This window comes from Saimiri boliviensis, chromosome 14 (genome assembly GCF_048565385.1).
Source record: "Saimiri boliviensis isolate mSaiBol1 chromosome 14, mSaiBol1.pri, whole genome shotgun sequence".
NCBI lineage: Eukaryota > Metazoa > Chordata > Mammalia > Primates > Cebidae > Saimiri > Saimiri boliviensis.
In genome coordinates this window covers 37192614-37205990 of record NC_133462.1, presented here as the reverse complement: position 1 = coordinate 37205990, position 13377 = coordinate 37192614, and the positions used below count along the sequence as shown (strand labels likewise).

Sequence of the window (13377 nt, the reverse complement as noted above, 5' to 3'; positions counted from 1 at the left end):
AAGGATTAGAAATTAGTGGCTGGGGCCCAGAGGGTTTGCTGAGTTCTGCTCCAAGGTGAAGAATGGGCTTTGTGTCCTGACTGTGTCAGCAGCAGGGTCCAGGGAAGGCTGTGCGTCATCCTTTGTGGGAGCCGCTGCCCCCACACCTGTGTGTGTGTGTGTGTCTTTGCCCAAGATTGTGTGGTGCCATGTGACTGGTTGTCCCTGTGTCTGTCCTGTGTGATTTCGGGAGTCCCCCATCTGGGTATGACTACCTGCTCCTCCAGGCCCCCCCGCACTTCTCTGTGCAGTGGCCAAAACCCAAATGAGAATGTCACTGTTAGGTAAACATGCCACCAGAGCCCACTTCGGGGCCAGTGATTCATTATTAAACAGCTTTGCATTCCCTCACTTCCCACCCACCCCCTCCTGCCTGGAACCGGGGCATAAATCCCAGGCCTTTAGGTTGGCGACAGTGTAGTCTTCCCTAGTGCCATCTTTTAGAGGTACCTCCCAGGCCAGACCCGTCCCAGGGAGCCAATCTCCATGTGCCCCAGGATTGGAGTTGGCTTCCCTGTGCCCATGTTTGTGACGGGTGGGAAAGTCAATGAGTTAACATTGGACAGCCAAAGACGCACACACGCACATAGATTGATCCTGGCCTGGGAAGTGTTAGCCTGTCCATCCTTGTTTGGAACAAAAGCCACAAACTCAAAAGGAGCACTGAGCGTCTCTGTGTGTGTGTGTGTGTGTGTGTGAGAGAGAGTGAGCATCTGTGTGTGTGTGTGTGTGTGTGTGTGTGTGTGTGTGAGAGAGAGAGAGATCTCTGAGGACCTCATATGATGGACACAACACCACCCAGCCCAAATCTCAGTGTGAGAATGGCTCCCCAACACTCAGCATATCGTGGACAAAGATTGTGGACCTCAGCAGCCTCGTTTCTCCACCTTTCTGTGGGAGAATCCAGGATCTAAGGCCAATAAACCACCCCGTCCCCTCCCTGTGGAGACCCTCTGCCTCCAAATAAATGTAAATTGGGGTGGGAGTTGCAGGGATACAGATGTTCTAGATGTCCAGCTTTGTGCTGCTTTTCATTTCATTTTTTCAGCAGGTACAGAGTAAAGTGCCTCTCCACGTGCTAATCCGGGAATGAATCTTTTTTCTGATGTCAAACATACTCGTTTAAATGGAAATTAATTGCTTTTCTTGAGAATTTCTCTAAAAATTGGTTTTAAATGAGTACATTAGGCAGTCCCATTTATTATTCATTCATTTCATTCCCAATATGGCTCCAGTATCCGAGTTCCTGGATCTGCCAGCACAGATTGGAGATAATTTAATCAGGGAAGCCATTAATTAGAGATGGGGAGAGCCTCTCCCGGAAGGAGTGGGGAGCGACCCCTCTGCAGCCTTAGCGGGGTGTGGGTCTGAGCCAGTTGGGGCTCTTTAAATGATGTTTGATTCAATAGGCCCACCCATTGGAGTCAACATGGGGCAGGATCACCTGGGCAGCACCCCCTACCTTCATTCTTGGTCACTTAGCCCCAAGGATGATGCTCCTTACCTTTCTTTTCTGTTTTTTTGAGACGGAGTTTCGCTCTTGTTGCCCAGGCTGGAGTGCAATGGTGAGATCTCAGCTCACTCCAACCTCCACCTCTTGCCTCAGCCTCCCGAGTAGCTGGGATTACAGGCATGCACCACGCCTGGCTAATTTTGTATTTTTAGTAGAGAGGGGGTTTCACCATGTTGGCCAGGCTGGTCTCGAACTCCCGACCTCAGGCGATCCGCCCACCTCGGCCTCCCAAAGTGCTGGGATTACAGGCGTGAGCCACCAAGGTGCTCCTCACCTTCCTTGTACCCCTCCCAACCAGCCTGGCTTTACCGCTTAGGCACACCTCACGCAGGCCTTCAGACAGACCTAGCTCACATAAAGCCTTCATCTGGTTCTTCTCCTTCTGTGACTTCCCCTCCCCTGCCTTTAGCCAGATCTCTAAGGCTGCTGAGGACTTAGCTTCTCCTTTTTTATTTTTTAAATTGAGACAAGGTCTCACTCTGTGGCCGAGTGCAATGCAGTGTCACTCATGGTTCACTGCAGCCTTGAATTCCTGGGCTCAAGAGATCCTCCCACCTCAGCCTCCCACGTAGCTGAGACTGTAGGTGCACATCACCACACCTGGCTAATTTCGTAAATTTTTTTTAGAGATGGGGTCTTGCTATGTTGCCTGGTCTTGAACTCCTGGGCTCAGGCAGTCCTTTCATCTCAGCCTCCCAGAGTGCTGGGATGACACACATGAGCTGCTGTATCTGGCCCACTCCCGGTTCAGTCCTTTCCTGTCTCCTCCCCCATACTCTTCTTTCCTGCCTCCAAAACTTCCTGTCTTTTCCTCTCCTTCCCTTCCCAAGAGTTCTGGTCCCCCATTAAGGGCTCTCCCTGCCTCCAAGTGTAGGGTGTGAGTGTGTTCAACTGAAGGCACCTGAGTGCCCCTTTAGGCTGTTCCTAGCTTTTTTGTGATTAGTTAACTCGGCACAGATGTGACTTGTTTAAAAGCAAATTTTGAAATTACAAAGCAACAAGAGAAAAAAAGGAAAAATTCAGCTGGCCCCTACTTTTTTTTCCCAGCATCTTTTTAGTCGATTCAATGGAGCCCCTACTCTTTTATACTCTGCTTCTTAAAAGCCAGCCCAATTGTTAAAAATCCATTAAAAGGCCGAGTGAGGTGGCTCACACCTGTAATCCTAGCACTTTGGGAGACTGAGGCGGGCGGATCACCTGAGGTGGGGAGTTTGAGATCAGCCTGGCTAACATGGAGAAACCCCCATCTCTACTAAAAATACATAATTAGCCGGGCGTGGTGGCGCATGCCTGTAATCCCAGCTACTCAGGAGGCTGAGGCAGGATAATTGCTTGAACCCGGGAGGCAGAGGTTGTGGTGAGCCGAGTTGGCGCCATTGCCCTCCTGGGCAACAAGAGCAAAACTCCATCTCAAAAAAAAAAAAATTAGAAAATTGCCAGACTGGCTGGGCGCAGTGACTCACGCCTGTAATCCCAACACTTTGGGAAGCCGAGGTGGGCGGACCACTTGAGCTGAGTAGTTCAAGACGAGCCTGGACAACATGGTGAAACTCCAATCTCTACTAAAAATACAAAAATTAGCCTGCTGTGGTGGTGCACACCTGTAATCACAGCTACTCCGGAGGCTGAGGCATAAGAATCACTTGAACCTGGGAAGCGGAGGTTGCAGTGAGCTGAGGTCATGCCACTGCACTTGGACTGGGTGGCAGAGCGAGACTGTCTCAAAAAAGAAAAAATGTCCAGAACACTTAGTAATGCATCGAGTGATCGGAGAGTGGCAATCCAGTGACAGGAGAATACTCATGTGAGGCTAGTTTTCACTGTTGTGCTAGAATTCTCAGTTGTTTTGACCAAACTGCTTTCAAATGAATTGCTTTCGATCAAAACTTTGGTTTGGGTCTCCTCACCCATCTCACCAAAGGGCTGGCCCTGGGGAACCACTTGCCCCCAGTTTGCTTAAGCTTGGGTCGTGGATTAAGGAGATCTTCAATGGAGAGGGATCTCCAGGCTCGGACTTCATGGCCACCTCCACCTCTGCCCCTGTTGGACGCACAGAGCCACTGAAGCATCAAATGTCAAAGTTCCCATTTATTCCGGCAAACCGGAAAGAAAAAGTGTAAATAAAAAAAGAAACAGATCCATGCACTCAACTCCTGGGGGTGGGGGTGTGGAGTGAGGGATGAGGAATGGGTGGGAAGCAAGGAGGGAGGGATGGAAGGACAGAGTAAGAGAGGCAGACACAGGGAAAGAGAACTGGAGAACCAGAGCCATAAAAAGAAAAAGACATCCATAAAAAGGCAGAAAGAAAGAAGTGATGTTTTAAAAGCAGAGATCAATAAAGGAGAAGAGGGGATATTGAGAAAATAGAAATACACAGGCAGAGAACAAAAGCCCGGCAAAAAGTGGGGGAGAGAGGGTGTGACAGAGACAGAGAGATCACCCTTGAGGGATACAGGCAGAATGAAAGGGGCCCCCAGCCCCCAGAGGCCCCTCAGGCAGCAGCCTGAGCCATGGCAGTGGCTCAAGGGTCCCCAGAGGTGCTGATGACATGGAACAGGGTGACGTTGTAGAGCACCTGGTGGCCGTTGTTCCAGGTATAGAGGGCGCGCTCCCGGGGATTGTAATCCAGCATTGAGATATGGGAATACTGGTTGTGGAAGGGCACGTCTGTGTACTCGTAACTGGACGTGTTGGTGAAATAGGCGAAGTAGACCTTGGCCCCAGCCAGGTGGGAGTTGGTCACGTAGAGTACACCGCAGATCATGAAGGCCTCGCCAGCACTGCGCTTGGGGTAGCCGGTGTCCCAGGACCGCATGACCTCGAGGGTGTGCGGGTCCAGCCGGCTGACCACGATGTTGCCCGCATTCTGGTTGGTGGTGTACACGGCCCAGAGCCCACTCTCGTCCACCATGAAGTCCATGTCGGAGAAGCCGCCCCAGGAGTAGGGGAAGGTGTTGTTGTAACCGGCGCCTGGAAGGCTCCTTTGCACCAGCACGGAGCGTGAGCGGAAGTGGTATTTGACCACCACGTTGCTCTGGTACTTGTTATAGAACAGGGAGCCGTTGTATACCACGTGGCCCGTTCCTGCCCATGGCTGGGGCAGCAGGTGCTGGATAAAGTTCTGGCCTTTGATGAAGTCTCCCAGGGTACGGAACTCCAGGACCCGGCGGCCCTTGTAATAGCCATCCATGTACCAGACCTATGGAGCAGCTGCTGGTCACTGGGGGTACCACCACCAATGACCCAAGGATCCCAGCACCAGCCACAGCCATTAGAGATCAACAATCACTAAGTGGTCATTAGTCATGGGAATTCTGTTGGCCACTCATGACCAATTATGGCTCTAGTGGGACCATTATCATCTCATGGTGGCAGCATTAATCATAGGCAATGAATTCAAGAGATGTCTTATCACTCAGTGGCTGTCCAGTGACCACTTACGATTCGATATCCAGGGAATTCCTGAGCCCAGTGAGTCCCCAGGGGTTTAGTTAGTTCCTTGGGGAACTGTGTGGCCCCACTGGGACCACAATCCCAGTAAGTGCTATTGGTCTTCTTCTTTTTTTTTTTTTTTTTTTTTGAGACGGAGTTTCATTCTTGTTACCCAGGCTGGAGTGCAATGGCGCGATCTCGGCTCACCGCAACCTCTGCTTCCTGGGTTCAAGCAATTCTCCTGCCTCAGCCTCCCGAGTATCTGGGACTACAGGCACGCGCCACCATGCCCAGCTAATGTTTTGTATTTTTAGTAGAGACGGGGTTTCACCATGTTGACCAGGATGGTCTTGATCTCTTGACCTCGTGATCCACCCGCCTCGGCCTCCCAAAGTCGGCGGTCTTTTTTTTAGACAAGGTCTCACTCTGTTTCCCAGGCCGGAGTGCAGTGGCACAATCACAGCTCACTGCAGCCTCAACCTCCCAGACTCAAGCAATCCTCCCACCTCAGCCCCTTGAATAGTCGGTATGTCACCAGGTCTGCCTAATTTTTTCTATCTTTAGTAGAGACAAGGTCTCACAATGTTGCCCAGGCAGGTCTCAAACTCCTGAGCTCAAGCAATCTGCCTGCCTCGGCCTCCTAAAGTGCTGGGATTACAGGCGTGAGCTACTGCACACGGCCACTACTGGTCTTAAAATAGCCCCTAAGTGGACAACACTTCATCCCAAGGGACCCAGACATCACTGCAGCCGCTGGGGACTCACTGGGCCCAGGAATTCCCTGGTCATTGGATACTGGATGGTTAGTGGTCACTACAGCCATTGAATGTTATAAGACATCACTCAAATTCATTGCATGGTTAACCCTGTCACCACGAGGTGACCAGGTGTGTCATCACCATTTTCATCTTCATCTCAGTTGTCATCACGTTAACTAGCATTTGCTTTTTGTTTGTTTGTTTGTTTTGGTGAGAAAGTGCCTGCAGATTTTTTGGTTTTATTTTGGAAATGGAGTTTCACTCTTGTTGCCCAAGCTGGAGTGCAATGATGGCTCACTGCAACCTCTGCCTCCAGGGTTCAAATGATTCTCCTGTCTTAGCCTCCCGAGTAGCTGGGATTACAGCATGAGCCACCACGGTGGGCTAATTTTGTATTTTTAGTAGAGACAGGGTTTCTCCATGTTGGTCAGGCTGGTCTCGAACTCCTGACCTAGGGTGATCCGCCCGCCTTGGCCTCCCAAAGTGCTGGGATTACAGGCATGAGCCACCATGCCTGGCCATTAACTAGCATTTGTAAGTGCCCTTACTAGTGCTGGTTATCAAGCTAAGAATCTTAAAAATTGCAAGGCTGATATTATCCTGACTGATTTTGAAGATAAGGAAATTGAGGCTCAGAGATGTTAAGAAACTTGCCCAAATTTCCCTAGCTAAGTGGTGGAACTGGAATGGAAATCTAAGTCTGATTCCCAAACCAGCCACTTGGTTGAATTTCCATACTCCCTGAGAGGCCAGCGATTGTGATGGGATGGTGGTTACTTACTACTTGTAATCTCTGACACCCAGTGGCCACCTGGAAACCAATAGCAGTCACTGGGAAGGTCACTGTTGCAGGATCATCACTGGGCAAGTTCACAGATGGTTCCTTTTTTTAATTTTTATTTTTTGAGACTTGGTGTTATAGCCCAGGCTGGAGTGCAGTGGCTCGATCTTGGCTCACTGCAACCTCCACCTCTCAGGTTCAAGCAATTCTCCTGCCTCAGCTTCCTGAGTAGCTGGGATTACAGGCATCCACCACCATGCTCAGCTATTTTTGTTGTATTTTTAGTAGAGATGGGGTTTCAACATGTTGGCCAGGCTGGTCTTGAACTCCTGACCTCAAGTGATCTACCCATCTTGGCCTCTCAAAGAGCTTAGATTACAGGCATGAGCCACTAAGCCCGGCCTCATGGATGGTTCTTGTGTGTCTAGGTGATGGGCAGTCATGACCGCGGAAGCCACTAGAAGTCTAAACATCACTGAGCAGTGTTTGGTGGAGGAGATCTCTTATCCTTGGGAAAGCATTGGTCAGGTGGTTACTTGGACATCAATGGACCCTGAGAACTGGTCAGTAGAACTCAGTAACCGTTAGTAACTGGAGGTCAACAGACTTTAGGACTTTGGGATTCATAGGGCTGAAAAGCCCTTGGTCACTTAGGGGTTACTAGACAGGGAAGTCCAATGGCCCTGGGGGATCCAGGACACTTTGGGGCTACAAGACAGTCATCAGTGTGGACTCCCTGGGCACCTATAGGCAGTCAGAGGCTCTGTCTCTCCCCAGCCCTGACCCCAGGGGTGGGCGCAGTCACTCACCCGGCTATCTGCACTGGGGGCCATCGTGTCAGTCATCCAGGAGCCAAAGCGGGATCCCATGGCCCGAACAGTGATGGGGTTACTGACCCCGGTCAGCTTCCCACAGCCTGTGAGGCAAGAACAGGGGGAATGAGGATGGGAAAGGGAACAGCCCGAGAGAGGCTGGACAAAGATGAAGTGTTATGATCAAGTTGGGGAGAGCTGGGACCAGGGGTGAGGGAAGATTCAAAAATCTGGTCCCAATATGTTGTTGAGTTGGGAGTGAGGGGTTGGAGGCCAAGGGCCAGGGCCATTTCCAGCTTCTGGGCTCAGGTGTGGCCTTAAGTAGGGAGGTCAAGGGTTGAGGTTTAGAAGTTAGAGGTCAAAACTGTGCCCAGCTTCCAGGCACAAACAAATGATATTGGAGTTGGGTGTGGCAATCAAAGATCAGGGGTCAGGGTCAAGGGCCAAGGCATACCCAGCTTCTGGGCGCAGGCGTGGAGCCGGGCCTCCAGGGCCATCACCCGCTGCTGCAGGTCCTCGTACCCGTAGGCACCCATCTCCTCCTGGATGGCCGCCAGGCTGCCGGAGAGATTCCTCACCTCCTCCCGCAGGCGTACAATGGTCCGCGTGTCTGTCTTGTACTGCTCCAGGACCGAGCTCAGGGGCAACAGCTCCGTCATCCTGTCCTTCAGCTCCTGTGCCCCAAAATGGAAGCATGGCCATGCCTGACCCCTGGTCTTTGACCCAGACATAACCCCAACCTCTGACTCATAACTTCACCCTTTGTCTTTGATACACACCTGGCCCTTGACATTTGGTTCAGACTGGACCCTAGATTCTTCCCAGACACGACCCCACTGTAGGAACTGTGGATAATGTAGGAACTAATGGATACCAAATCCCAATCATTCCTTTGATCTCTGGCCTGGACCCAGGAGGACCCACCTGGAAGCTCTTGGCCGAGAGGGACCCATCAGCTGCCCTGAGCCGCGCATCCAAGCTCCGCATGAGGGTCTCCATGCCGCGTACATACTGGAGGTCACGATATGTCCGCAACTCAAGGACCTCCATGGACTGGGAGACGTTCTGGACCTAGGAATGGGGACAACTGAAGGGACCAGACCTCCTTCCCCAAACCTCAACCCAGAGATGTTACAGATAAGGGCTGGCGGGACCAGAGGCTGCACAAACACCAGACCAACAAGGCCACCTTCTCCCCTGAGCTTACCAGTAGCCTCCCAATCGCCTGCCCAAACCATCCATCCATCCCTTCCTCCTACCTACTGGCTCCCATCTGGTCCACCCACCACCACCTCTCACCTCCTCCCTAGTCTCCCAGTTCCACCTTCATCCCTTGTAGTCAATTCTCCACACAGCAGACAGAAGGAACTTTCAAAACAGAGATTAGATCACCTTCCTCCTCCACAGATCCTGCGCTGGCTGGTCCTGCCCCCCACCACCCACTTTGTCTCTCTTCATTCTCACAGACTCTAAGCTCCTTCTCTCTGCAGGTCTTTGCACTTGCTGGTCTCTCTACCTGGAGTGCTGTTGCCCGCACATTCCCATGACTGGCTCCTTCTTATCTTTCAGAGTTCTGGTCCAGCGTCCCCGGCTCAAAGCATCCTTCCCTAACCACCCTGTACCTGGCAGCCGCTCACTCACTCTCCTCTTGCCTGGTCATTTCCTTCCCAGCTGTGATTATGTAGAACATTCTTATCCATCTGCCTCCTTCAGGTGGGACCTTCAGAGACAGAGGCTGCATCTAGCTTGTCCACAACTTAATCTCCAGTGCCCAGCACTGGGCTGGAGTAGAGACTAAGTAAGTACTTTTTGGCTGAATCAGTAAAATCAACTTCCCTTATGCTGGCCTCTCCTCACCCAAACTGAGGGCCCGCAGCTCCCATCTCCACCTGGCTATGGTGAATTCCACCTGAATAAGGTGAACTCCCCTGGCTAAGGCAGACTCACCTGGCTAAGGTGAACTTTACCTGGCTAAGGTAGACTCCACCTGGCTAAGGTAGATTCCCACCAGCTTCACCTGACTAAAGTGGACTCCACCTGGCGGAGGTAAACTCGGTCAGAGTCACCACTGGATGCTTGTTGAAATACAGACTTTCCTGTACAATTATTCACATGACACTTGGAAGCTCTCAGAAGCCCGGCAGCCTAATACCCACCCTGGATGCCACAAAACATGTTTACAGTAGTCTCCCTTCTCCACAGTTTCACTTTTCAAGTTTTAGCTACCTGAGGCGAACTGCAGTCCAAAAATATTAAGTGGGAAATTCCATAAATAAACATTTTGTAAGATTTATTTATTTGACACAGAGTCTTGCTGTGTCGCCCAGGCTGGAGTGCAGTGGTGCCATCTCAGCCCGCTGCAACCTCCACCTCCCGGGTTTAAGTGACTCTTCTGCCTCGGCCTCCCGAGTAGCTGGGACTATAGGCATGTGCCACCATGCCTGGCAAATTTTTGTATTTTTAGGAGAGGCTGGTCTCGAACTTCTGACCTCAAGTGATTCACCTGCCTCAGCCTCCCAACGGGCTGGGATTACAGGTGTGAGCCACTGCGCACTGGCCCAGTGAACTGTTTTCTATTGACCATGATCAGAGGTAGAAGGAAGCTTTTGTAGGAACCATTGAACAGGCTGGACACGGTGGCTTATGCCTGTAATTGCAGCACTTAGGGAGGCCAAGGTGGGTGGATCACCTGAGGTCAGGAGTTCAAGACCAGCCTGACCAATATGGTGAAACCCATCTCTACTAAAAATACAAAAATTAGCTGGGTGTGGTGGCACACACCTGTAATGCCAGCTACAGTGGAGGCTGAGGCAGGAGAATCTCTTGAACCCTAGAGGTGGAGGTTGCAGGAAGCTGAGATTGCACCACTGTACTCCAGCACCTGGGGTGACAGAGTGCAACCCATTTCAAAAAAAAAAAAAAGCATTGAACAGATATTGGATAAAGTATCCATTTGGGCACGGTGGCTCACGCCTATAATCCCAGCACTTTGGGAGGCTGAGGCAGGAGGATCACTTGAGCCCAGGAGATTGAGACTAGCCTGGGCAACATAGGGAGATCCCATCTCTACAAAAAATATAAAAATTAGTAATGCGTGGTAGTGTATGCCTGTAGACCCAGTTACTCAGAGGCTGAGGAGTGGGGATTGCTTGATCCCAGAAGTCTGAGGCTTCAGTGAGTTGATTGTGCCACTGCACTGCGGCCTGGGTACCAGAGTGAGACCGTGTCAAAATGAAAAAAAAAAAAAAAAGGATCTGCTTGGAGAGGAGCTGGATTAATCAGCCAGCTCTGAATAATTTGCATAGCTGAATATGGCCACTGGCTGACCTGGATGGGTCCAGAGGGTAGGACGAAAACTGGGACATTTTCCCAGCTGCCCCCAGGGCACCTGGAAGGTTCTCACCTTCTCCATCAGTTGCCGCAGCTCCCGACTCCTGCCGTCTCGAGAGCAGGTACTCTGCGCCGGGATCACGGCTGTGCAGATGCATTTCCCGTCGGGGGCCTGGGCCGAGGTGTACAGCTGCCAGCCCTCTTCTGGGCTCTGGAAGAGAGTCTGCAGAGAGGTGTGGGGGTGGTCAGAGAGTAGGATCCCACTAAGCGTCTCACCTCACCCTTGCCGGAACAGAAAGGGGGACTGAGGAGCCCCTTTGCGGGGCTCCAGGCTTATGCCAGCACCTGCTGTGTGTGGTCTCGGTCCCTCCTTAAGGAGCCTCATTTTACAGATGGCAAGACTGAGGTGCCGAGGGACTAAGGAACACAGCAAGGAATTGGAGGCCTCAACCCTTCTCCCAGACCAGATTTCATTCTCTCACGCGGATTGGCACACACACACACACACACACACACACACACACACACACACCCCGTCTCCATCACTGCCGTTAGAGATCCACCCAAATAACCCCCAAACCTGGACCGCCTCTCTGCTTCCCCAGCCCACAGTGACATATAGGCTCTGGAGCTATCTCGGGACCGTGTAACGTTTTGTTGTTGTTGCTTGTTTTTGAGACACAGTCTTGCCCTTTTGCTCAGGCTGGAGTGCAGTGGTGCCATCTTGGCTCACTGCAACCTCTGCCTCCCAAGTTCAAGTGATTCTCCTGCCTTAGCCTCCCAAGTAGCTGGAATTACAGGTGCCTGCCACCATGCCCAGCTAATTTTTGTATTTTTAGGAGACATGGAGTTTCACCGTGTTGGCCAGGCTGGTCTCCAACACCTGGCCTCCACTCCAGCCTGGGTAACAGAGTAAGACTGTGTCAAGAGGAAAAAAAAGGCTCTGATTTCAGGTGATTTGCCCGCCTCAGCCTCCTAAACTGCTGGCATTACAGGCATGAGCCACAGCACCCAGCCATCAGGGCCACTAAATGTTAAGTGCAACCCTGCTGTGCCACCCATCAGGAGCTGCCCAGGTAAGGTAATGGCCAAAGTGAGACAAAATGTTCAGATAATCCAGTGATCAGTTATGGCTTTGTTTCCCAAGCCATGCTCCTTGCAACACTGGTAATCTTATCAGATGTGCTGGAAAAAGGATGCTCTGTGGTCAAATAAATGTGTGTCTTACTGGGACAAATTTCGTTACTGCAGGACTTATCAGAGCCTTAGAAATGCTAACATGGGGAACTCTAGACACAAGACAGTCATAAACTTCCAAACTGATTAGAAGATATCTATGAGGCAGGTGGATCACCTGAGTTCAGGAGTTGAAGACCAGCCTGGCAAACACGGTGAAACCCTGTCTCTAGTAAAAATACAAAAATTGGCCGGGCATGGTGATGGGCGCTTGTAATTTCAGCTACTTGGGAGGCTGAGGCAGGATAATCACTTGAACCTCAGAGATGGAGGTTGCAGTGAGCTGAGATCGCACCACTAAACTCCAGCCCGGGTGACAGAGCAAGACACTGTTTCACACACACACAAAAAAATGTCCGTGCCATGAAAATATCTTCTGTCCCAGGCAGAGGGTCTGGGGTCTGGGATAGGACCAAGGAAGAAGGAGGCCCGGTGCAGGGGCTCACGCCTGTAATCACAGCACTTTGGGAGACCGAGGCAGGTGGATCACCTGAGGTTGGGAGTTCGAGACCAGCCTGACCAACATGGAGAACGTCTGTACTAAAAATACAAAATTAGCCAGGCGTGGCGGCACCGGCACATGCCTGTAATCCCAGCTACTTGGGAGGCTGAGGCAGGAGAATTGTTTGAACCTGGGAGGCAGAGTTTGTGGTGAGCCAATATCACCCCATTGCACTCTAGCCTGGGCAATAAGAGCAAAACTTGGTCTCAAAAAAAAAAAAAAAAGGAAGAGAGGGAATGAAGAAAACATCTAATGGTGGTTGTCCATGGAGCTAGTGGGAGAGACGGACATCAGACATGTAAAGCCATTGATAATTCTGGAACCACATGGTGCAATGAGTGCTTTGAAGAAATAGCGCAGGGAATAACAGGGGGTCTTCCCTCAGGCTGATGGTCTTTGAGGAGGTGTCTGAGGGAATGGGCTTTCGAGATGAACTGGAGGAATGAGTGAGTCAGAAGAAAGGGAGAAGGCAAGGGACATTTCTGACATTACAAACCCTGATCAATATCTGGAGGGACCTGGGCATGGTGGCTCAAGACTGAATCCCAGCATTTCTGGAGGCTGAAGTGGGCGGATCACTGGAGGCCAGGAGTTTTACACCACCCTGGAGCTGGGGCAATGGCTTACACCTGTGATCCCAGCACTTTGAAAGGCTGAGGCAGGCGGATCATGAGGTCAGGAGATCAAGACCATCCTGGCCAACATGGTGAAACCCCATCTCTACTAAAAAAATACAAAAATTAGCTGGGCATGGTGGTGCACACCTGTAGTCCCAGCTACTCAGGAGGCTGAGGCAAGAGAATCGCTTGAACCCAGGAGACGGAGGTTGCAGTGAGGTGAGATCTCGCCACTGCATTCCAGCCTGGGTAACAAGAGCAAAACTCTGTCTCAAAAAAAAAAAAAAAAAAAAAGAAAGAAAAAGAAAAAAGACCACTCTGAGCAATAGAGCAAGACCTCATCTATACTAAAATTTT

At 51.1% G+C, this 13377-nt stretch overlaps 1 protein-coding gene across 2 annotated transcripts in view; it reads right to left on the bottom strand.

The window, feature by feature from the left end:
- Positions 1 to 3620: 3620 nt before the first annotated feature.
- OLFM2 (olfactomedin 2) overlaps positions 3621 to 13377 on the bottom strand; it is an 81105-nt gene continuing 71348 nt past the window's right edge. For both annotated transcript variants that reach the window (XM_039465605.2, XM_003938931.3), the window contains exons 2-6: positions 10739 to 10888; positions 8260 to 8406; positions 7790 to 8009; positions 7333 to 7439; positions 3621 to 4751 (exon numbers count right to left, since the gene is read on the bottom strand). In XM_039465605.2, coding sequence (XP_039321539.1) covers positions 4074 to 4751; positions 7333 to 7439; positions 7790 to 8009; positions 8260 to 8406; positions 10739 to 10888 — 1302 coding nt within the window. In that variant the 3' untranslated portion in view covers positions 3621 to 4073. The remainder of the gene's footprint in view (positions 4752 to 7332; positions 7440 to 7789; positions 8010 to 8259; positions 8407 to 10738; positions 10889 to 13377) is intronic.